This window comes from Callorhinchus milii, unplaced genomic scaffold (genome assembly GCF_018977255.1).
Source record: "Callorhinchus milii isolate IMCB2004 unplaced genomic scaffold, IMCB_Cmil_1.0 Scaffold2, whole genome shotgun sequence".
Taxonomy (NCBI): Eukaryota; Metazoa; Chordata; class Chondrichthyes; order Chimaeriformes; family Callorhinchidae; genus Callorhinchus; species Callorhinchus milii.
In genome coordinates this window covers 103,034,225-103,059,055 of record NW_024704743.1, presented here as the reverse complement: position 1 = coordinate 103,059,055, position 24,831 = coordinate 103,034,225, and the positions used below count along the sequence as shown (strand labels likewise).

Below are 24,831 nucleotides of genomic sequence, written 5' to 3'. Positions count from 1 at the left end.
AACGTTAGTGCTTCTTTACAAGTGAGGTCCTTTTTGCAGCCTACTCTTTTTCGAAGCTCAACGGCTTATCTGCAGAGAGGAACTGGAGCCTTTTTTCAAATTTTAATTTTAATAGTTTATTCATGAACAAAATCCCCTGTCGGGCATTTCAGGAACATGTGCTTCTGTGAGGTGGAGAAACCAGCTTATGACTTTGACTCTTTTCACTGTCAGGAGGATGCTATTATATCTCCTTCATGAAATGCCCTCTGGGAATGATGACATTGCTAGGGTCATTTAATACTGTGCTGCTCCACAACAATACTTTCGAGAATTTCAGCTCATAAAAAAAATCATAGCCCTCAATTTTTTTTAAGTGCCAAAATTCGCTGCGAAATTTTATTCCACAGAGACTGAACATAAACTGCTCATGATTATATCATGCTCATAATATATGGTGTTAAGGAGCATTGCAGTCCTCCCATTGTGGTCGAAAGCGTCTGCAGTGTCTAAAATGTGGGAGAAATTTCTTCTCTGGAAGTAAATGGTTTGGCAAAATGGTTCCTGTTTTCCCAAACAATTTACACAAGAAGGAGTCCCCATTTCCATCACTAAAACTGCAATCATACTCTTCCATCATACTATTAAAGCATCAAGCTGAATCAACTGTAACAAGAAGTTTCTCCCGGTGGCCTTGCCAACAAATTCCAGTTAAAATTGGTCATCCATTTTGTGGCTGTTTGGGGACATTGCTGTATGCAATTTGGCTGCTGCGTTCATCTACAATTACACAGTCACTACACTTTACATTAAAATCCTGTGAAGACTTTGAGACTTTTGACAACATGATGATGTGCTATGTATATCAAGGCAAGGATTACTACAATATTATTATTTAAAGTTTATCAATAAATTGACTGAACGTATAAGAGTGCAGACCAGCAATTTCAGTATTTTTTCTGATGGGGCGAAAATTACCTCCGCAGTTTCCCATTAAAAAATGTTTGCTAAAAATATTAATTTGAAAGATTTCTGGAATTCTCACTCACACCTCCTGTCCTCTGGTTACTTAGTCAGTTCAAGAAATTTTTCACATTATCTCTCTTTGAAGCAACTTTGATAGCATTCAAAATAAATCAATCTTGCAAATATGTCTCATGGACCATATCCAAAATTTATCTGCATTTTATTGTTTTACCCTCACAAATTTTAGGTTGTGCTCAACAAATCTGAACTTGGCACTATGTTTTTGCTGCCATCTAGAGAAGAATGCCTTTATTTACTGCTGTGGTTGTAAATCTGTGCTACCTGATCTTCATTTAAATCCTGTCACAGCAGAGCTATTACATGAATTCAAGATGTAACAGATGGAGGTTGCAGTGTATAAAACTGTGTATGAGGGTCACAATATATCATCCTTCATGTCAATGAGCACAAAATTCACCTACAAAAAAGGGGGTGGAAGGCTGGTGTTATGCAGTTAGAAAATCCTGGATTGTCCAACACACAGAGAGGTGTTCTGTATTTGTTGCTGGAGTATCTGCACCATGCCCTTCACCCAAAATAAAACTATATCCAATTGCAAGGCTTTATATCTCAAATGTATTAGCCAAGGGAGAATGAGCAATAAGTTACAAGCACTGCACTCAGTGACTTACAGCAGAGTATTGTGTTTCCATCAAAGGTGTTGTCTAACCTGATCAAGTTGTTTTCTCTTGTCTGTGCATCAGCATGCTGCATGTTTGGTGCAAGCTGTTGTGGTTTGGATTCCAATTCACAGGCCAGAGTGTCGCATAAACAGGGAACTAACTTTACACTGTGAGCACAGTGTACACAGCACACAGTCCCAATGTGAATGCATAACACCCTGACCTACAGGAGTTAAGTGAGAATAGGGCAATGGATAATTGAAGTGCCAATTGGAGTGCTTTGTTTGTATGTATGTGTGAATGGATATGCTCTTCAAATAAAAGCTGGAGTCTTTCCTCAGTGGGCAGGATTTCAACCAGGAGCAAGATTTACTTATTCTTTTTCTTCAATTGTTATATCTACTTTCCAACATAATTCCTAATTTTATTTGAATCATCAACACCATCTGGCAGATTTTAGTAACTAATTTAACAGTAGGCATGCTGACTCGTAAATAGCTAAGGTCTCATTTTGTCGGTCTCATTTTGATTTGTATTGCATCAGAACACAATGACATGTTATCGGTTTGTTGCCTCTTTTATATTAAGGTGGCTAGCAAGTCACATGCTATCCTGTAAAGGGCCTCCCACCATGCTGAAGGTTAATGTCCATGAGATAGCTGATGAAGAAACTCTGAGGCTTGAGGCAACAGCTGCCAGAAGGCGTTACCTGGAGTCTGAGTTTGTGAACACACGTTCATACATCAGTGCCTGGAATCTACTTTGATTAGCTTGTAGAGCGGCTGTGGCTTGACCACCATGCCTCCAACTGATGGAACTATCTCTCAATGGGAAGGGACAGACGCGTGCCCGAGCTGTGGACAGGAAGATGGTGAAAATGCTCTTGTGCATTTTATGCTGAGGTGTATTGCCCACTCACAGGGAGTTCCTGGTAACTACTATCCATCTAGTGAGGACTCAAATCCGCGCTTGTCAGATGTCAAATGACCAACAAGTAACACTCCTTTTTGAGGGGGAGGTAAGCAGAGCCTTCTTAGAGCTGAACTGGCTGCAAAGCCAGCCCTCAATGGTGGGCTCAATAGTCTAGTTCCTGAGCCAGGGGGGTCTGCAGCATTCCAGGGCACTGCTGATGACAACATATCCAGCCTGCTTCATTGGCAGGACTTGGAAGGGTAGACGAGTCACTGAGGGCAGGGATTCATTCCCTTTAACCTCTGTTAACCCTGCAAACCTAAGCTCTAATGGGTCGGGTGGTCCTTGCTGGACAAGCAGCAGGAAAGCTTACTAGACAGCACTACCAATGACAAGCTTTGCGGTTTTAGCTAGTTAGACTCCAAGCCTTGGCTCTTGCCAACCTGCACATAATACTTTCTGGAATTACGAAAGCAGGATGTGTCCGTCCAGGGAGCAAGTGCGCATTCCACTTCAGCAATCTATCCCTGGGATTTTCATGTGTAGGTGGGAAGAATGGAATTCTCAGTTTGATTTATGCATGGTGATAGACTTTTGCATGTGTCAAATAGCCATAATATTGAGGATTCAACCCAGCTCAGTTGATAGCATTCTCGTCTGTGAGTTAGAAGGTTGTGAGTTCAAATCCCACATCAGGACTTGAACTCACAGTCTAGGCTGACACTCCAGTGTGTTACATTATTGGAGGTGCTGTTTTTCGGATGCAACATTTACCAAGGCCTCAGCTACCTCTACATGTGGAAGTTAAAGATCCCTTGGTGTTAGTCAAGAGCTTCGCCCAGAGCCCTGGACAAAAAACAAAATAAAGTTGGTCACTCACTGCATGGGACCATTGTGAGACATTGTTGTGTGGAAATATCAAATATCAAATGCAAGGATTATAAATTGGCTGCCTCATTCACCTACAAATGAAAAGTCACTACATTTAAAGTACATTTTTCAAGTGTATGGTGGAGGGAATTGAAAGTTTATCTGAACTGGCAACATGTCCAATTAAAATAAAAGACTTCAGAACATCAATCTTATTCATTTACCTCTGGATTTTGTTCCCTTCATGCTGTGAAACATGCTGCTCTAATCACCCGATTCTACAGTTGCAGTAAGATGTCTTTCAGGTTCAGCAAAGATTTGCCATTGCTATATCAGAAGATTAAGCAAATGAATATCAAAATACTACATCAGAATACGAGTGACAGAGGTTAAACTTGATAGGAAAGAATGAACAATGTCGATAAGTTCACTGTGTTAAGAGTGACTACTCGCGGGCTCTGTTAAGAATGAACTTCTTCCTGAAAGGTCCATTATAAGACTGCATAGGTCTGAACTTTCTCATGGTTTTGTCTTTGAGACCATTGTCTTAAATGTTCTATGTTCAAATTTATGTAGTACACTGGTTTTATGCAGCTTTTTAAAAGAACAATGAAATACTGACTCCCAAAATTACTCATTGTCAAAAATTCTGTACAATCTTACACTTTGAAGCTTTGTTCTGAGGCTAAGATGATGTTTTGGGCCTCAGAGGATTGATTCCTCGAGCGTTCCGGGACACCACCCCGTGTGAAGGGCGCTACATAAATGCAGGTTGTTGTTGTTGGTGCAAGTCAAACTGCACTTTTGGACATTGAGCCCATGTTATTTATTCCCACAAGGTCATTAATTCTCATGCACGTGTTAATTAGCATCATTGGTTAATTAGCCATCTTGTGACTCTGCCACTGAACCAGGACATTTTGATATCAAAAAATGTATTTTTCAATTGTCTTGTTCCATCAATTGAGATGAAGCATCCGTCACTCCACCAGCTGTATTTGCAACATAGCTATACGTTTATTTTATTTGGATAAATTGCCTTGTTAAGCTGCTTAGAGATATTAAATTCTAGTTCCTAGACAGGTGTTCAATTTGGCTGCCTTACAAAAATGACATTGGATTGTATCTAGTTGTGGTGGAGGAATTTACTGACTGATATTATTATGTCTGAAAATCATAATTAAAAAAGTTTTAATGCATATACGTACTGATATAAGGAATTTCTTCCTCATAGTATTGCAATTGAAGGAAACCCTAAACGAAGCAGATCATATAAAGTTATTGGAAGACTAGAGGTTAGACATCCTACCATTGCATTGGGGATGCTTCAGCACACAAAAATACTGCAGCATTTGGCTCGCAAACAAATATGGCATTCTCATCACCTCAAGTAGCTTGGAGGAATACCTTCCTCTGCTTAGTTCCATATAATAAAATCTGTTGTTAAATGTTCAATAGTTGTAATTCATTGGTGTCAAATTCATCTCTTGGCAGTCTTAAAAACTGTGAAGGAGATGTACTCTGACCAGCAGGGTATGCACAATGTCAGTGCTGCTTTTGTTTATCCTTCTGGCACTAAAATCCTGCAAGCATCAAGGTCCTCCATGATTCATTCAACAGTGAGTTTACTTGTAAGGAAGAATTTAGGAGGTTTTCCTGCCAGCCTATTTGTTGCAGCAAAAAAAAAGTTTTTGTACACTTTCATTTGCAAATCTCCTCCATGTTAGGACTTAGACTCGAATTGAAGGGAGTTTCTCCTGATGTACTTGGTCAATAATCCCCCATACAATTGGTCACTCGCTGTTTGTGAGACACTGTTGTGCACAATTGACTGCTGCGTTTCTCCCACAAAATATTCAGTCATTTTGCAGTATATTCTGTGAAGCGCTTTGAGACGTCTCAACAATGTGATAAGGTGCTATATCAAATGCAAGAATTATTATATTATTATGTTTTATCCGCAAAATACACATTATATCCTGTGAAGCACTTCGAGACATCTCAATGATGTAATAAGGCGCTATATCAATTGCAAGGATTATTATTATTTAACATCTGCAGTACTTCACCAGCAGTGTCATTGTAGACTATGTGAGCGGTGTTGAACCTGCAGCCTTCTGATTCCGAGGCGAGAATGATCCTGGCAGGATGCCACCTGGCTTAATTAGTGGCTGGTTTCAGCTTTAACTCTAACCCCACTTCAGTGCAGTCCAGGTCAGTTACACCACTTATGTATTAGTCAAGGGGCTGACTGAGAAAAAAAGGTCCACTTAAAACATAGTAACACCATGAACGACAGTATAACAGAAGTGCATATGATTTGTGTCCTAGGAATCACTGGAAATTTTGGGAGAGCTGTTGTCTCGGGGTGCATTGAAGTGATGTCAGTAGCACTGTGCAAATGAGCAGCAACAACAACAACTTGCATTTATGTAGTGCCCCTCATGCAGGATAGCATCTCAGAGTACTTGACAGTGGCAGAGCCCAACGCCGAGCACAGGAACCGAGGTCAGCAGTAACCCGACGAGCTGAAACCTCTATCAGCGATCATTTTTATAACACCCACTCTAACCCAGATGTGAGTTACTAGATCTAAACCACCTGCTAATGTGTTAGAATTCATTATCACTGATATTTGGCTGATATAGCGCTTTAGAACTGGGTTAGGAAATTTGCATTCCAAGACACCTTTTCCAGTGGTTTTGTATCCTGATGAGAGCCTTTTAATCGTATCATCAGCGGGTACCCATATTCGGGTGACAGTTGCAACAAGGCACCAGCAACAGAATAAGAAAGCCTGTATTATTTCAGTTTACTGGCCTCTATTTATAATCACGGGCATCATTTTGTATTGGCTTATTATGGTAAAATTGGCAAAATACATACTGTGCAGGTTTTGGTTACTAAACAACCAATACATTTTTAATGGTTGGTAATTCATGGTTCCCATAGCAGCAAGAAGAGCTTGTACATACAAGTCAGTTGTTTCTTGACTAAAATCTCACGCTCCACCAATGTCGTTGTTTTTATGTGCATGTCTTTATTCATCAAATAGTTAATTCTATTCATGAGCCACTGAAAGGGAAATGAGGTATGAAACAAGGTTTATTTGAAGATTTATAGGAGATAGATTTTATCAGTTGCATCCATTATTTATTCGCAGATGAATGCCTTCAACTAAATATTTAAATGAACTGTTGTACATTTTGGCAAACAGTACAAAAGTAGCTTTGAAGCTTGCGACTGGTCCCTGATATCAGGTGTCAGCCTGATTCAGTTGATAGCGCTCTCATCCCTGAGACAGAAGGTTGTGGATGAAAAGCCCCATATCAGAACTTTGCACTTAGGCTCAGCTCCTACTCCCAACAATAAAAATAATATTCCTTGTATTTGGTATAGTACCTTATTATGTCATTAAGACATCTCAAAACGGTTCACAAGATTTTACTGGAAGCGTAGTGGCTGTGTATCTTCTAGTTGAATGTGAGTTAAAAATTGCAAGGCATTATTTGGAAAGAGGAGAGTGTTTCTCTTGGTGTCCTGGCCAACAAATCGGTGATAAAATTGGTGAGTTGCTTCATGCATGTTTGTGGGATACTGCTGTGCACAAATTGGCTGTTGCATTCACCTACAAAGCCACTATAGTTCACAATAATTTTTGTGGCATGCTTTGAGACAACTTGACCATGTGAAATGTGATATACCAAATTGAAGGATTATTATTATAAGAAATATTATTATCAGAGAGCCATCATGACTATTTGAACTCTCCTGCTCTCATTGAGTGGACTTGGTCAATTTGCGCTGAGCTTCTGGCTGTGGTTCTGGAAACCTCACTCTTGAGTCAAGGAGAAGAATGAATAATTATTTGAGCAGCATCCATCACTTAATCATTGTGACACATTTACTTCCGACATCAATATTTATGATCTCTCAATGGCTTTGCCAATCTAGTGACATTTGTTTTTGCTGTATGCCTTCAGTTTGGAACCAGATGAAACCTGACTAAAGTTGCTTCATTCAGTAGAATTATTGTTTCTAGAGAATAGAGATCTCACCCACCAGTCTGAACTTAATCAGAAACCAGGCGCCATGAACAAAAGGAAACGACAAAGCCCATTGCAGCGTCCCGCAGAATTCTTATTTCAATGTGAAGATTGCTCTGGTGGTTTAACTATTGAAATCCATAAAAGCAATTATGTTTCAGAGTTAGGTGGGTGCACAACATGTTTCATTATTGCATTTGTTTAAATTCTGTATCTCTGACTTTAGTACAGTTCCATTCATGCTATTGCATTTTGTAAAATTACTTTTGAAGCAAACTCTATGTAAATTTTCCAATAAAATATATTGGGAAACAATTTATTACATTCAATACATCTCCTATTTTGAACAGGTGAAAATTCCTCGACTTACTGTGTATTTCATACTGTGCTATGTTGCTCTCAAGCGAGTTCCTGGCACCAGCCACCTACCTTGTGAAGGCTCGAACCTGTGCTTGTTGGATGTCAAATGACTAACTAAGTGTCTAGCCTCCTGGGGAGGAGGTAAACAAGGTCTCTTTGAAGTTGAACTGGCTCCAAAGTGACATGTTTGCCATATCAGAATCAATTCAACCCTCTGTGTAGTCTTGGTAGTCCAGTTCCTGAGCTAGGGGACTTCACAGTATTCCAGGGCAATGCACAGTCAGCCTGGCTCATCAACAGGACTTGGAAGGGCAGACCAGTCACTTGGGGCAGGGACACTTCTTATTCATTTCCTGTTCAACTTTCAAGTAAAAGCCTTCATGGGTAGGATAATCCAAGCTGGATGAGCAGCAAGAAAGCTTGCCAGATAGTGCTTTCAATGGCAAACAATCCAGTTTTATCTGGTTACATTCCACCAGTATTTCAGTGTGCATTGCATTCCAAGAAATATTTCTGGAATTTCTAGATGCATGGAATTGTTTGGTTTGGATATTCGTAAGCATGGTGATGGAAAGGTTTCCACATGTGTCAGACACCCGACTGACCCCCACAAATTATGAATTTGTACTAATATTACACTTGTATTTGAACGTAGACTTCACGGGTATCATTGAGACCTTAATGAACCCAGATCTTGGACTTGATTTCTGTTTTTTCTACCCCATATCTGTGCCATGACTTACCCCACTTACTCCGTGACAATGCTTGTCTCCGCCATTGCTTTGCCCCTCAGGCCGCCAAAACCCTCATCGACAAATTTATTACATCTAGGCCTGGCTATGCCAATTCTCTATGTGTCAGCCTTCCCAACTCTTCCACCCACAAGCTGCAGATCATCCAGAACTCTGCAATCCATGTCCTCTCCTGCACCAAGGTGATATATCACCTCCACCTTCGACCAGCTCTATTGGCTCCCCAATCCCTCAGCGGAGGATCTGAAGGATGGTGATGGAGTTCTGTGGTATAGTGTGGGGGTGGATGCCAGATTGGAGGGATTCATAAAAAAACAAGTGGTGAAAGAGGAAGAAGCAGAATAATCCATTCCAGCATCTTGGAAAGAAAGGACAGGTTGGATATAGGGCAATACCTAAAGTTGGAAGAATCTTGTATAAATTTTGAGAAACAAGTAAAAAGAAGACATATGAAATCTATGTTTTTGCTCAGAGTTGTTTCTGATTTATGTGGACACCCATTTAAATATTTGTACCTTGTGGGAAAGTCTTTTAAGGAAGATCCTGCTTTTCATTCCTATTTAATAGGCTCATTTGTTTCAAGCATAATTTCAAGTTCTTGACAAGTGCACAGAATGAAATAATTTTGAAATCTAAAAATTGCAGGTTTTCAATGTGCCTTGAAATGTGTGTGGGGAAACTCAACTCTGTCTGGATTTACTCTATTAACATAACATTTCAGAGCATTGTTTGATAAGGTGCCACATAATAGATTAGTTAGCAAAACTGAACCCTACGGGATGAAAGGGATAGTGGCAGCATGGATACAAAATTGGCTGGGAGACAGAGGGCAGTGGTGAATTGTTGTTTTTCAGATTGGAGGGAAGTATACAATGTTGTCCCCCAGAGATTGATTGTAGGTCCACTGCTCTTTTTGATATATAAGTGACTTAAACTTGGGTATAGAAAGTAACATTTTTAAGTTTGCAGATGACACAAAACTTGGGAACGTAGTAAACCATGAGGATGATGGTAGCAGACTGCAGAAGAACATAGACAAACTGGTGAAATGGGTAGACACATGACAGATTATGTTTAATGCAGAGAAATGTGAGGTTATGCATTTTGGGAGGAAGAACAAGGAGAAGAAATATACTCTAAATTGTACAGTTTTAAAGGGGATACAGGAACAAAGAGAACCGGGGGTTCACATACACAGATCTTTGAAACGGCAAGACAGGTTGATGGATGGAGCTATTAAAAAAGGGATCATTGGCTTTATAAATAGAGGCATAGGGTACAAAAGCAAGGAAGTTCTGATCAACCTTTTTAAGTCACTCTTTAGGCTTTAGCTGGAATACTGTGTCCAATTCTGAGCACCACACTTCAGGAAGGATATTAAGTCCTTGGAGAGGGTGTAGAGGAGATTTACCAGGATGGCACTAGGGTTGAAGGACCGTAGTTATGTGGAGAGATGAGAGAAGGCTTGATAGTTCTCCCTAGAGCAAAGAAAGTTAAGGGGAGATTTAATAGAGGTGTTCAAAATTATGAGGAGTTTTGATAGACTAGATAGGGAGAATCTGTTGTCAGTTGCAGAAATTGTCAAGGTGGGAGGTGACATAAGTGTAGATGAGGGATTCAACTCCATAGATATAGCGGACCTGGAGTCACAGATGAAGGAGAATAACTAGATTTGTGTGTCATCCGCATACATGTGGGAGTTGACCCCATGCCTGTGGGATGACATTGCTGAGAGAGAGCATGCAAATAAGGCAAAGAAGAAGTACAAGGATGGAGCAAGTGATTGGTGGAAGTGGGAGGAAAAAACATTTGCAGAGTTCAGTCAGCAGAGACTGAATCTGGTCTTTGAAGGAAATTTTATTGATTGCATTATTTTCACTTTCTTAAAGATACAGAGCTCAATCATTTATTTATTTTGATGTTTAAGACAGCAGCCAGAAAATCTCACCTTGGAAAAAAACTTATTTTCTAAACCTCCTGCACGATTGAGACTATTTCCAAAATAGAGATCCATTGCTGGAATTATGGTCTGTGTACATCACTGCTCATCTTTGCGTATTCTTCACTGCTTATCTCCTCTGTCACCCTGAATTGAGAGGGTCAAGGGAGCAAAGCTCAAAGGTCTGAAGTGTGAACTCAAAGGTTCTGCTCCTGAAATTAACTGCTGCTTTAGGAAGGATATTAATGAAAATATGAACACAATCATAATGGCTGATGTTAGGATAGATTTTTTTTAAAAAATGATAGCTTCTTGAACTCACAGATATATGTCACATAGATAGTTGCAACATTCGTAAAACATTGCAGTTGTGTTGTCAATTGGATGTTTTAAAGTAGGCTGATTATATCCAGCCAGTCATCTGGTTTGAATCCCATGTAAAATCTGAAGTTGAGTGAAAGGGACTTGCCAAGCAGTCCTCTATGCTGCAGTCACCTCTCATCTTTAAAGTTGCTTCTGGGGAATAATCGTTAAAACCAACTTGATGATGCTTTTGATTTCAGTGAAGGTGGCTGTCATTTATGGTTTGGCTCCAGCATATACTTCATTAAAATTATGTTAATGAGGACTCAAAGCGACCATGCTTGATATCTGTCAATAGATGATTGGACTTATAAGACAATTAGTCAGTTCGTCAGCTATATCTGTTTCGACAGAGTGTATCAGAAATGGCACACTGTGCCTTCGTGAAATTGCTTGGCTGGCTTTTCTCATTCTGACTTGTTTTCTTTTTCTTTTTGAAACTTTGACTGCAGATGTGATTTATCTCCAGGATTCAAAAAATACTTATGAAGAAGTGACAGGAAAATCTCATATCGATCGCGCCCAATCCCTTCATAATCACAACATAAAGCATCCATGTGACCCAAATATTGTCAGGCTTTCAGGCTTAAGTTTTAAAATGTAAGGTTTGGGGAATTTTGGAAAATAGTCTTAAATCTTGACAGCAGTAAGTAAGGCAAAAGAGATGCTGGGTTGTATTAAAAGGGCAATATTGAGCCGAAATAGTGAGGTAATCCTGCCACGAGGAATAATTTGTGCAATTCTGGTTGGCGCAGTAGAAAAAGGATATTGCAGCAATTCAGAAAATACAGAAGAGGGCAACCAGAATGATTGAGGTGATGAAGGAACTGGACTAGGAGCGATTAAGTAAATTGGGCATATTCACACTGGAAAACAGAAGGTTGAGAGGCGATATGATAGCAGTTTTTTAAGATTTTAAAGGGACTGGATAATGTAGACCAAGATAAACTGTTTTATCTTGTCCAGAACAGTAGAACCAGAGAAGCAATTGAAGGGGGCAAATTCAAAACAAATCTGCGGAGAACACTACTTCAGCAGGAAATGTATGGAACAGACTCCCTAGGGAGATAGTGGAAGCAGAAAATGTTGATTATTTCAAAAGCAAATGACACAAATTTCTCTTTCTTAGAAAATAATATCATGGGATATGGATTTCAGATTGGGACATGACATGTGCATGCAACAGCCAGAATGGTGAAAGGCAAATTGAATAGACCCTGGTCTTCTTTTGTCCAGCAATTCTTATGATCTTATATTCTTAAATTCTAGCTTAATTTAAAAGTTGATTTTCCAAGATATTTTTTTTAAAAAAATTGGAAACAGATCTCCAAATGAAGACTGAATTTAAGACTGTTGAATTGAAATTCCACCCAAATATAAATTTCAACGCAGTCAACTTCAGACCAAGAACTTGATTATGTACCTTAGCTGTTGCAAATGATTGCACAGTAAGTCTCATGTGGAAAATAGGTCATTTCAACCCAAGAAGCCTCTTCCTGCCACAAAACATACTTTACCATAGATACATAGACAGGAAAGAGTGGAAAATGGCTAAAGTGCATCAAATCCACAAGTCTCTATGGAATAATGTTCCCATTTCACTTCCCACCCAACGATCCTACATTTTGAGAAGTGACAACCTTCCTTTGGGGAGATACACAGAGTCCCCTTGGGGCTGAATGGGAATGCAATTTTGGCAATGATTGACAATGGAATTTTAGAATCAAATCAGCCCTCTTTGATAGTCTTGGTTGCCTAGTGTCTGAACCAGATAGATACACAGTATGCCAGAGCAGTGCTGGTACCAGACCAGGTAGCCTGGTTTATAGGTAGAACTTGGAGGAGTAAACCATTCACTGGGCAATTCTTCCCACTTGGCTCTTATTAACCCTAACCCAAAGCCCAAGAGGGTAGTTCTAACTGGACAAGCAGAGGGTGCTTCCCAGGCAGTGTGATAGCCCAAAACACATTCTGGGGTCCAAAGCTTTAATTCTGGCCAATCTGCACCTAACACTGTCTGGAATTAGGTAAGCAGGATGTGTCACTCCAGGGTGATGGTGCACATTCCATCCCAGACACAGGGACATTTTCCTTGTGCAGGTGGTATATATATATGTATATATACAGTTGAAACCCAGTTTGTGGTCACCTCGGTAATCCAGCCGTCTCGCAAATGTGGGCACGTTTCCACAGTCTCTTTCAATGTCAATGTTCAAAGATGGTCTGTCTGCTTCAGTAAATCGGGCACCTCACTGTTCAGGTCATTGATTGCGGCCCCTACAGCGCCCTCCTCCACTTCAAACGCGGTACAAACACCCACCTCCGCTACTAACCTGTACAGTACACAGTGTGTTAGGCCTTAGGCTTCTTGCACTGTTTCCTCGACACTGCTAATGTGGGCAGAATGGGTTCCGGTAGCGCATGTGCGGCGCGTGGAGTGTTGGGATCGCGGAAGCGGAAAATGACTTTGCCCGGTACCTGCGGCCTAACCTGAGCTCCTGCCGCCAATTCTTGGTAAGTGCTATATTCAGAGCACATGGTTTGTGTGTAAATTGTTTATTTTGATTTACTGACTGTTGACAAGTGCTGTAAACATGCCACCACGGAAGGAGTTGTCCTTACGTGAGAGAGTGGACTTAATCAAAAACAGTGAGGGCAAAATTCATAGACAGTTATCTGTGATCTATTGCATTGGCAGAACACAAGTTGGATGCATTCTCAAAAGGAAGGCTGAATACATGACAGTTTTTGTTTTAAATGTGACAATGCCTTTATTTTAATGAGATTGCAAAGTATAGTTGTTGAATGTTGTTGAAGCAAACTCTCATCGTAGAATCATAGAATTATACAGCACAGAAGGAGGCCATTCGATCCATTGTGTCTGTGCCGGCTCTTTGAAAAGAGCTATCCAACTCAATCCCTCTCTCCCCCGCTTACTCCCCATAGCCCTGCAAACTTGTCCTCCCCAAATAATTATCTACTCTCTTAAAAGCTGTTATCGAATCGGCTTCCACCACCCTTTCAGGCAATGCATTCCAGATCCAAACAACTCGATGTGTGAAAAATATTTTCCTCACTTTCACTCTGTTTCTTTTAACAACTATTTTAAATCGGTGTCCTCAGGTTACTAACCCACCCGTCAGTGGAAATTACTTCTCCATTGTTAATTCTATACGTTGGTTGACAGTAAAATGCAATCTTTTTTGGAGGTAAAGTTTTTCATTCTCATCTTTAACTGCAAACTGAGAATCCAGTTATGACAGTTATGTAAGTCCTCACCATATTAACGTTGGAATTCAATCAAGAAGCTCATTGTGAATTGTGGGTACGTGTGGACCAAAATTTTCCTGGGGGATGTGATCTTTATTTGAAAAGTGTAAGAGAGAGCTGGAAGGTGGCATTAACAGTATTATTGGTGCCAGAGAGTTTGTTTTCCGTTTCCTGTGGCTAAATGCTTGGGGGAGACATTCTATCTTGAACCACACTTGCTCTATTTTCTTTGGATTTCAAAATGAGCAAAATTTAGATGATTCTTAAATTTAGTCTTCATTTTGAGACCTTAAAAGAACCGACAGAAAACTATTGTTCAGTTTCAGATCCATCATTGTTTTTAAGCATGCTGCCGCATGGCCTAATGAGCAGAATAGCCTTCTTCAGTGCTGTAAATTTCTGTTCTTGGAGCAGAATTCCTTGATGGTCTGAAATTCCACCTAGTATTAACTTTATTTGACTTAAATTATTTTAGACCACACAGAATTAAATTCAGTCTTAATTTATATAATATAGCAACTTTTACGTCAGAAAGACATCTCAAAACACTTCACAGGATTTAGTGTAAGTTTTATTGTAAGACTATGTATTTTCAGGTATGCACAACAGCCAAGTTGCACACAGCAATATCCCTCAAATAGCCGCAAAGTGAATGACCAATTTTATTTGAAGGATTGTTGGCCAGTACACCAGAAGAGATAGCCTTCTCATATTGATCTCTACCAATGGGATCTTTAATGTCCACTTGAACAGGCAGATTTGACCTCCATTTAACCTCTCATTCAAAGATTCTCATTTCTGAAAACACAGGGCATCCCCAGCAGTATATTGAACTATCTAAGGGCCGTTTTCATCCAAACCGATCTTGTGAACTTGTGAGCTGTAATGCTTAGCTGACATTTTAGGGTTAGATGGCTCCAGGCCAGGCATCATGATAATAATAGCTAAAAACATACTTACATTTAGTATAACATGTTTCATATCGGAAAGATGACTGAAAACGCTTCACAGGATTTACTGAAAAGTGGAGTGACTATGTGTTTTGTAGGAAATGCAGCAAAATGATGGGCTGAATGTCTTCCTCCTGTCCTGTAAACATTCTGTGATTCATTCTATCATTCTAAACCAGCCATAGAAATTTGGGCCATCTCATGTTTAATTTTAAACTCATTAATATAATAAACCCCTGACACAATCACAGAGAAATTCTGTTTAGTTTTGAAGATGAGAGATTTTGACTTAATTTAACTTAAGTTGAATTATTTGAACACACCTATGCTGGCTGAGCATGAGAAGCTCAATTTGCATTGGGTAAAGAGAGATGATTGAGATGAGGAAATGCTTTTGTGCTAAAGGTGACCTTTCATACAAAATCGCTATCTTCATCACACCATCATTTCCTGAGTCTCATAGAGTCTTGGAGTCAGGCTACGGTTTCTTGCACTTCAATCCACAACTATTTGTGGGACACTGCTGTGTGTAATTGGCTGCTGCGTTTCACCCACAAAATGTACAGTCACTTAACTTTATAGTATATTCTGTGAAGTGCTTTGAGATGTCTCAAAGACGTAATAAGGCTCTATATCAAATACAAGGATTATTATTATTATTCAAGTAAGAACATGACCAATCAATCTACTCTGTTTGTGTGTCAGTTTGGCTCGTTGATAGCAGTCTTGCCTCTGAGTCAGAAGGTTGTAGGTTCACATCTCACATTGGGACTTGAACTTACATTGTCTAAGCTCACACTCCAATGCAGCGCTTGAAGGGGTGTTGCCTAGTTCATTCCTTCAGATGAGATGTTAAACCAAGATCCCACCTGCCTGTTCAGGAAGACGTTTGAGACCCCATGGCACAACTTTAAAAGAGAAGTGATTTCTCCGGGTGACCTGGCCAACAATTCCCCGAATAAAATTGGTCACTCATTTCAAGACTGTTTGTGGGACATTGCTGTGCATAATTTTGCTTCCGCATTTGCCTGCAAATACACAGTCACTTTATTTCACAGTAAATCCTGTGGAAGAACTCTGAGATGTCCTTTCGACATGATAAGGCTTTGTACCAAATGTAGGAATTATCATTATATGACCAGGGTTGAGTGGATACATCTACCAAGAAAGATTGGACAGGTTGGAGTTTTCTCTGTAGCAATGTAAGCACCTGTTAGAGTTTTAAAGTTATGAAAGGATTTGATATGGTGGACGTTGATGGGTTGTTTACACTCATTGATGAGTCCTAAATAAATATAAGACAGCCAGAAGCAGATCTTAGCGAGTATGTAGAAGGATTTTTTTTTCAGAGGGTAGTGAGAATGTGCAACTGATTGCCAGAAGCTGTATTTGAAGCATATAGCAACAACATATTTAAGAGGAAATTTGATGCATACATGAGGAAGAAGGGAATGGAGTAGTATAGGAGAGAGGAATAGGAGAGGAGGGGGCTTCTGTGGAATACAAACACTGGCATGGTCAAGTTGCTTCATGTGGCCTGTTTCCATTCTGTAAGTGTTAACAGTAGGAGGCTACAATTGATGTAATGGAGTCCAAATTCCATCTTAGTTTCCTCTGTTTATTGAGCATTTGGAATATTCTGGGTTTGGTAAATTCTTAAATACAGCTCTCATTTTGAAGCAGATTTTCTCTAAGTTCCAACAAGGGAACCAATTCCTCCAAATATGTGAACAGATGTTGGCACAATGGCAGTGTTATAGTGCAGTGTGGGACGCCTGTGTAATTACATGTGCTTGGTGGGTGTATCATAAACAGGTAATAAGCTAATGTGGTTTTCTCCAGTAGGAGACCACAACCACAAGGGTCCAGATCTAGATGTTGCTGAATAGTCTGTGGTTAAGTGGTGTAGTTACGTGGAACCTTTTCAGTGAAAATACTCCATTTATTGTACCCGCGGTTGCAGGAAATATTTATCAAAATTTCTTTGTTGGTTTTATTTTCCCTAAACATCCTAGACTATCTGAAAAGTGTGAGCAACCATGAACATCTTACCTTTCTTGATCAAAGCCACTCTGTGGATGGGTGCTGAGGTGATTTGCCTAGTTTTAAGAACATAAGAATTAGGAGCAAGAGTAGGCCATTCGGCCCCTCGAGCCTGCCCCGCCATTCGATAAGATCATGGCTGATCTTCTGATCTAACTCTAATTACCTGCCCTATCCCCATATCCCCTAATCCCTCTATTTTTAAAAAATCTATCAGTCTCAGCCTTGAAGATGTTCAAGGACTGAGCATCTATAGCCTTCTGGGGTAGTGAATTCCATAAATTCACTACCCTCTGAGTGAAGAAATGTTTCCTCAACTCTGTTCCAAAAGGCTGACCATTAATTTTAAGACTGTGAACACTGGTTATAGATTCTCCTACCAGGGGAAACAATCACTCAATGTCATTCAGAACTCTGCAGCTCGTGTACTGTCCCGCACCAGGCTTCGGGACCACATCACTCCCACCCTCGCTCGCCTCCACTGGCTCCCCATCCCCCAGAGGATTGATTTCAAGATCCTCATCCTCACCTACAAGGCCATTCACGGCCTTGCTCCCTCCTACCTCTCCAACCTACTATCCCCCTACCTACCTGTCCGTACCCTCCGTTCCTCTGGCTCCGGTCTGCTCCACGTCCCCCGCCCCAACCGCCCTACCATCGGTGGTCGGGCCTTCAGCCTCTCAGCCCCGAGGCTCTGGAACTCCATCCCCCAGTGCCTTCGCCTTGCTTCCTCCCTTTCCTCCTTCAAGGCCGGTCTCAAAACCTTTCTCTTTGACCGTGCCTTCAGCTCCCCCCTCGACTCTCTTCCCCCTCCTCGCTCCCTCCCTTCCCTCCCCTCACCCTGACCATTTCCCCCCTCCTCGCTCCCTCCCTTCCCTCACCCTGACCATTCCCCCCTGCTCGGGTCATGACCCAACTGTGCAGCGCCTTGGGACGTCCTCCTGACGTGAAAGGCGCTTTATAAATGGAATCTTGTTGTTGTTGTTGTTGTTTATCCAGCCTTTTAAAAATCATATATGTTTCAATAAGATCTCCCCTAATTCTTCTGTATTCTAGAGAATATAGCCCTAGTTTATTCAGCCTATCCTCATAGGTCAGTCTCCTCATCCCAGGAACTAACCTAGTGAATTGCCCACTCCCCTAGCCTATCTATATCCCGTTGCAATCATTTTGCATCATCCTCAGAGCTTACTCTCCCACCTAGTTTAGTGTCCTCCGCAAATCTAGATGTGTTACATTCAATGTCCTCGTCTAGATCATTGATGTAAATTGTAAATAACTGAGGCCCAAGCACTGATCCTTATGGCACTCCACTGGTCACATCCTGCCAATTCGAGAATGACCTGTTTATCCCTACTCTCTGTTTCTACCCGTTAACCACTCTTCAATCCATGCTAATATGTTCCCATTAATCCCTTGGGCCTTAACCTTGTGCAATAACCTTTCGTGTGGCACTTTGTCAAATGCCTTTTTAAAATCTAAATATACTACATCTACTGGTTCCCCCCTATTTAACCTGCTTGATACATTTTCAAAAAACTCTAAAAGATTAGTTAAGCATGACTTCCCTTTTGTAAAGCCATGTTGATTCTGCCTAATCTTGTTATGGTCTTCCAGAAATCCCATAACAACATCTTTAATTAAGGACTCAAAAATTTTCCCTACCACTGATGTCAGACTAAATGGTCTATAGTTCCCCATCTTTTCTCTCCCATGCTTCTTAAATAATGGTGTTACGATTGCAATCTTCGAATCAATGGGAACCGTTCCAGAATCCAGAGAATTTGGGAAGATCAAAGACAAGCCATCCACTATCTCAGTAGACACCTCTTTTAAAACCCTAGGATGTAGGCCATCAGATCCAGGAGATTTATCAGTTTTAAGACCTGACAATTTACCTAAAACCATTTCTTTACTAATATTAATTCCCCCAAGTTGCTCGCTAACATCGTCTTCTTGGTTCCCCTCTATTCTTGGTAGGTTTTCAGTCTGTTGACAAAATGCACCAAACTTTCAGATAAGCCAAGATACCAGAAACCTGAGGTTCTGGGTTGTAAAGGATATTTCAGGACAGATATTAGGCATTATTTATTCATCCAGAGGATAATTAACAAATGGAATAGGTTTCTAGGAAGGTTAAGAGTCGAGGCAAGGATAATAAGTACAGAATACAGGCTTCAAAGTTAAGAATGATACAACAATTTGCCAAATTCTAGCCACTGAATAGTTAAACAAATAGAGTAAATCTGGACCAAAGTGGAATTTGTTTCTCACTTGGTTCCAGATTAACTGGTGCTCCTCATTGCAGTTGGTGTCTGTGTGTGTGTGTGTGTGTGTGATTTGATAGGTTTGAAGGGAATTGCCTCCTTCAAGGCCGGTCTCAAGACCCTTCTCTTCAACCGTGCCTTTGGTCTCCCTCCGCTTCTCTGCCTTCCCTCACCCCTACACCACACCTCCCCCATGCCTCGGGCCCCGACACTTGACTGTTCAGCACTTTGGGATGTCCTCCTGACGAGAAAGGCGCTCTATAAATGTATTTTTGTTGTTGTTGTGTACATAAATTGTATTGTGTATAATATAGATGCCTTTAATATAGATTTTTGTGGGCTTCATTTGCTTGCCCTCTCTGGTCAAGTAGCCTACTGATTCTTATCGCTAAGATTCACATATGAATTATGGTGCAGTCCCATGCGTGGGAGGGTGGGGGTAGGTCTGTGGCCACCAGTTGTGGAACTTTGGTCCCAATAGATTGACAAAACAAAACAAATCGGGACAGGAAATTGGTGAGCAGGGAACAACAGATAAAAAGAACCAACAGTATAAACAAAGGTACAAACAGACATATATTTACTTTTTAAAAAGTCTGATGCTTTTGGTTCATAGATCATTAAATATTGGCTGAGGCGGGGCACCATAGAACCATAGAAATTTACAGTCACAGAAGCCCATCAGCCCACTAAGGACAACATGCAGACTAACACTAGATGGAATTGCAGGCCAGTGATGTCCATTTTAAATTATGCAGTACTAGGAGGTTTTCACAGATGTACACAATTAAACATCTTGCAGGAACTGTAAGCATACAAGGTTAAAGCCTAGATTAGCATTTACTTATTGTTGGTGGTATTGACCATTGGTTTACTCCATGGGTACTCTTGTGAAACCCTGCCCAAGAAGTCAATAATTAATTCTTAAGAGTGAATTCAAAACAACAGGAATTAATGGCAATGAGTAATTTCGATCTAAGGTGCTTGTTCTTTCATTCACTTGGGTTAAACTTATGACATACAATGGATTCAATGCAAAAAAAAAATTACCACGCTCAATTGCATGCCTCAGTGCATGGGTATATAAAACACTACATTGACTGTGTTAAGCTTTCAAAGGAAACATAAATTGCCATAGATCCTTCTATTATAATGATTGAAAAAGCTGCTAAAAGCCATAAGTTAGCAGTTATTGGTGTGCTTAATGCATTTATTTTTAACAGCTGACCTCGTGCAATGATTAAGATCCCTAAGTTCCTTCCAGCTTCCCCTGGAGTCATTTTGTATCTGGTTTGATCGCCACTGATTAATTTGGATGATAAACATTAATGTAGGAAATTGAATTGATGAAATTGGTAACAAACATATTTCTATGTATTTTTTTTCTGTTGCAGGTTGTCTGGGATGAATCTGCCTCCACCTATTATCAGCAGCAAGAACTGGCTTAGGCTGCACTTTATATCAGACAACAATCACAGGCACAGGGGATACAGTGCTCAGTACCAAGGTAACTTTAAAATTCAGAAGAATATTCATCTTCAGAGAAAACCTTTGTGAGGTCACAAAATAATTGTCGATCAATAATTTCCAATTTGCTGACTCGTCTAGGAAATAATTACTGAATACTATTTCAAAGTTTAATGCCTTTGTTTAAAATGAGAGGTATGCATTTGGATTTTCCTAAATATCAGGTGTAAATCTGCATGCCACTCAGTATAAAGCACAAACACATTTCTTCCATTGTAGTTGGTGTAGAATTTGTTGCTGATATCTGAATAGAGCAGCACCTTTCTTACATCTGCCGATGTCATTGCACAAACAGAGCAGACTCATTCATGTTTTCTCTGGTGAACATATAAGTCTTCCAGCATTTAGTAATGATTCTCTGATTCTGATCACTTTTAGTGCAGTTGTGATTTCTGGTGTTACCCTGGACATCTGCGTCACATTACTGGACTATATCTACTGATGTTCCTTGGTGGGTTTAATGCCCTTTGGTTTATAAATTGCAATAGGAAATTTCCAATGCATACAAAGTTCTTATTACTTATTACTATCAATGACTCAGCCCTTTCCAAATTTTGGGCACAGAGTGCCTTACACAGTTCCATTGGTATTACACCTGACTTTTAGCATAAAGAGTGAACTGGGCATCTGTTGGTTCCTTCGGACATTCATAATTATGTTCACAAGATCACAGGAGAGGTTTATCATCCATTGTTCTTTAATGCATTGTCACCGATTGCTTTTTTTTGCAGTTACATCCAAGCAAACAATACTTCTTAAACCAATGACACTTTTACAATGATAAACTTCCATTTGAAATATTGAATGTCGTCTAATTTGAGATGTTCACAAAGTGGTTAATTAATGATTTTTGAGAGCCGACAAAGTGCAAAAAAGAACGAAGAGCAAAACATCTCTGGTTTCTTTTGTTTTCAGGCCATTTATTTTTCCTCTTAGCTGTTATTCAGCTATTTTGCAAATATCACAAATTGAACTCCTTTACACCAGCCTTCATACAACTGATCAATCATTGCTTTTCGAAACTACAAAAACTACAAGGTTCTCATTTTCATTCTCACGTGCAGTTAGGCAATCTTCGCTGTGCATCTCACCCATATAAACCTACTGGATCATTTAGAAGCTATTAAAATCAAGGACCAGAGAAAGCCAATTGGGGTTGAATGCACACAGTTTGAATATTTTGGAAAGAGAACGACAACTTTTTCCATGACTTTGCTGAAATGCCTCCTTTTAAAATATTCAGAACTATACCTCTAAGAGAATCTTTTTCAGTTCAACCTGGTTAATGCAGTTGAGGATTAAAGAAGGCCCAGTTTTCAGCTTTTATGCTTTCTGTAAGATTAGTAAAAGCTGTTTAAATGTTTATTCCTGGAAACGCTTTGACTTTTACAACAGAATTACTTTAAAAAATCTCCAGGATAAATACCAGCTGTGACATCTAAAGAGAGACTGTTGATGTCAATTGCAAAGACAGCGTTTGCAATGTATCAAAATTGCCATGCTCAAACAAATATTTGCTGAGATGCGTGTGTCAAATAACCTTGGAGGTGATCGTGAGAATCAGCTGGTAGGACATTGAAAGTAGAGCTACAGAGAGAGAGATGGGGGGGGGGGCAGTTACTACAGTTCCACTTCTTTTTTTGGTGCTGAAAAACGGTTGAACTGGATTGGAAAATGAAGGAAGCCAGGATAGAAAATCCAAGTATGGGAATCTTCAAACTATCTCGGTCCTATTTTTCACCATCTTTTTGTGATAGATTGCTCTAACCCACGATTGATAGAAAACAAAGAAAACCCATCTGTTGAGTTTGTGTTCCATGGTGTCTAAAGGAATGGAATCCAATTGACTTGGATAGGGCTTGCCTCCTCCTTTGCAGAACCCATTGTCTCCAACATAAGAGAGCTTCAACCAGGTTGTTAACTCACTGCAAGACTGCATCTGGAGAGCCAAATGGTTGACGTGGATAAGGTTATATTTATGCCAGGATGCTATAAGATCAATTCAAAAAATTCAGGATACCAGTGATCAAACTTTGCACATCATTCCTTCTGTTTGTGGGAGTTTCAGAGACAAGTCTGTTTCAGACTAGTTGTCACCTGTCTACAAGGAAAATTAAAGTGGAATTAACAAGGATTTCAGAAGTGAAAGGTCATAGATTTGATTTTGGGATAGCTGTGGCTCGATGTTTGTCCACCTCGCTGTGAGCACCCAGCCACCACTACCACGAATAACATTTATAAGCTATCTGCTATTACATTTCCTTCAAACTGAGCTTTTACTGTAAAAAGAAGCAATTCAATCAACATATAAAGATAATGACTACATCAAAGTATTAGTAGAATACTAGCAATGGAGTATAATTTCATCCATTATGTTGGAGAATGGTAGGACCATGGAATCTAAGTGAGGTGACCACATTTCTAAATGTGTTTTTCCATGTGACCTTGCATGAGACTGAGATATATAATATAGTATTATACTAATTTAGTGGTAAATATAAATAGATCTATATTTTGTGCTTTGTAGAGATTCAGAAAGAAAGTAGATATGTGACATAAAAAAATTTTAATTTCCTTTCCCTCTGCTCGACTGGCTTCCACTGCTATGATAGGATCATCTTCCAAGCACCAGTCAATGCAATGAGTGAAGGTCCTTCATGTGAACACCAGGAAGTATGGACCCCATCCTTTTCCTTACAGGAAGCGTTTGAAATTCAACTTGTTGAAAAAACCTAAATGGAAATTTCAGTCTGAAATCTTTGAAATCCCATTTGTGAAATGAACAATAATAGTTATTAAACTGGTACTTGATTATGTGTGTATTATATGGTGAACAGGATGATGAGCAGGTTACAATGAGTTGGAACAATGGGCCGAAACTTTGGGTTAAAAAGCGTTCATCAGAAAAACAAAGGTGTAAATGACATCTCACACTAAGATCCAAACTTGACTCTCACCCGAGATATCCACAGAGCCGAGATCTCGTTGGAGCCTATGAACCATAAAAGGGATCCTATAGGGAGAAGCGTCCTGAAGCGTCACTCTTTAAGGTGCCATTTACACTGGCTTTTTCTGAAGTGCCCTGCAGATGAGTTTTTTTTTTGCTGTGTTCATTGGCAATCCTACTATACTTGAATCTCCAGTAAATGTGCTCTCATTCAAGGTTGAAGTGTGGAACCATGCCTCAGTGATGATAGAACATTGGTAACATTGAAACTGTAATTGCCCACTGTAACTCCTCCATGTTCCTCAACAAAATTAAGTAAATACTCCATGTGATTTATCAGGAAGAGTCCTATGGGGACTCCATATGGGACAATGACGGACTATAGTTTAGACATGTACTACACAGATTCACTTCAAGAAAGAAACAACTGTGATTTTCTAAGTATTGCAGCTAATTTGAAGTTCTGTTTTCATCATAGAAAGAAAATAGTTTAATCGCAGAATTAGTAGAATTTTAAATTAATTTTAAAAATGACCATTTCAAATTAATAAATATATTAGTTGCACACAGATGCACCAGGACAGTAGAACAAGATGATACATATTTAGGGATGCAAAGGTCAATTTCAGGATAGACACCAGGAAGGTTTTCTTTACCCAGTGGGTAATTACTGACTGGAACAAGTTACCAGAAACGGTGGCTGAGGCCAGGACTCTGGATGCATTCTAAGAAAAGCAGCTTGATCCAGTGATGGGAAGACAGATGGGTGGTGAATATTCTGGAAGGATGAGTTCAGGTGAGCTGAAGGGCATTCTTCACCTGACCCAATCTTTTGACTTGTGTTTTGAGAGTAACCGAAGGCCAGTGGGCTAAAGCTATCACAAGAAAAGTTGCATTCCACCTGCTGCTTGTGTTGTTGCTTAGGGGAAGGACGATTTGTTTACTTTAAAAAAANCA

General features: G+C 39.9%; 1 protein-coding gene across 1 annotated transcript in view; it reads left to right on the top strand.

The window, feature by feature from the left end:
- Positions 1–24,831, top strand: part of csmd3b (CUB and Sushi multiple domains 3b) — a 773,500-nt gene that overhangs the window by 412,119 nt on the left and 336,550 nt on the right. Inside the window, exon 6 of the mRNA XM_042331884.1 lies at positions 20,795–20,907. Coding sequence (XP_042187818.1) covers positions 20,795–20,907 — 113 coding nt within the window. The remainder of the gene's footprint in view (positions 1–20,794; positions 20,908–24,831) is intronic.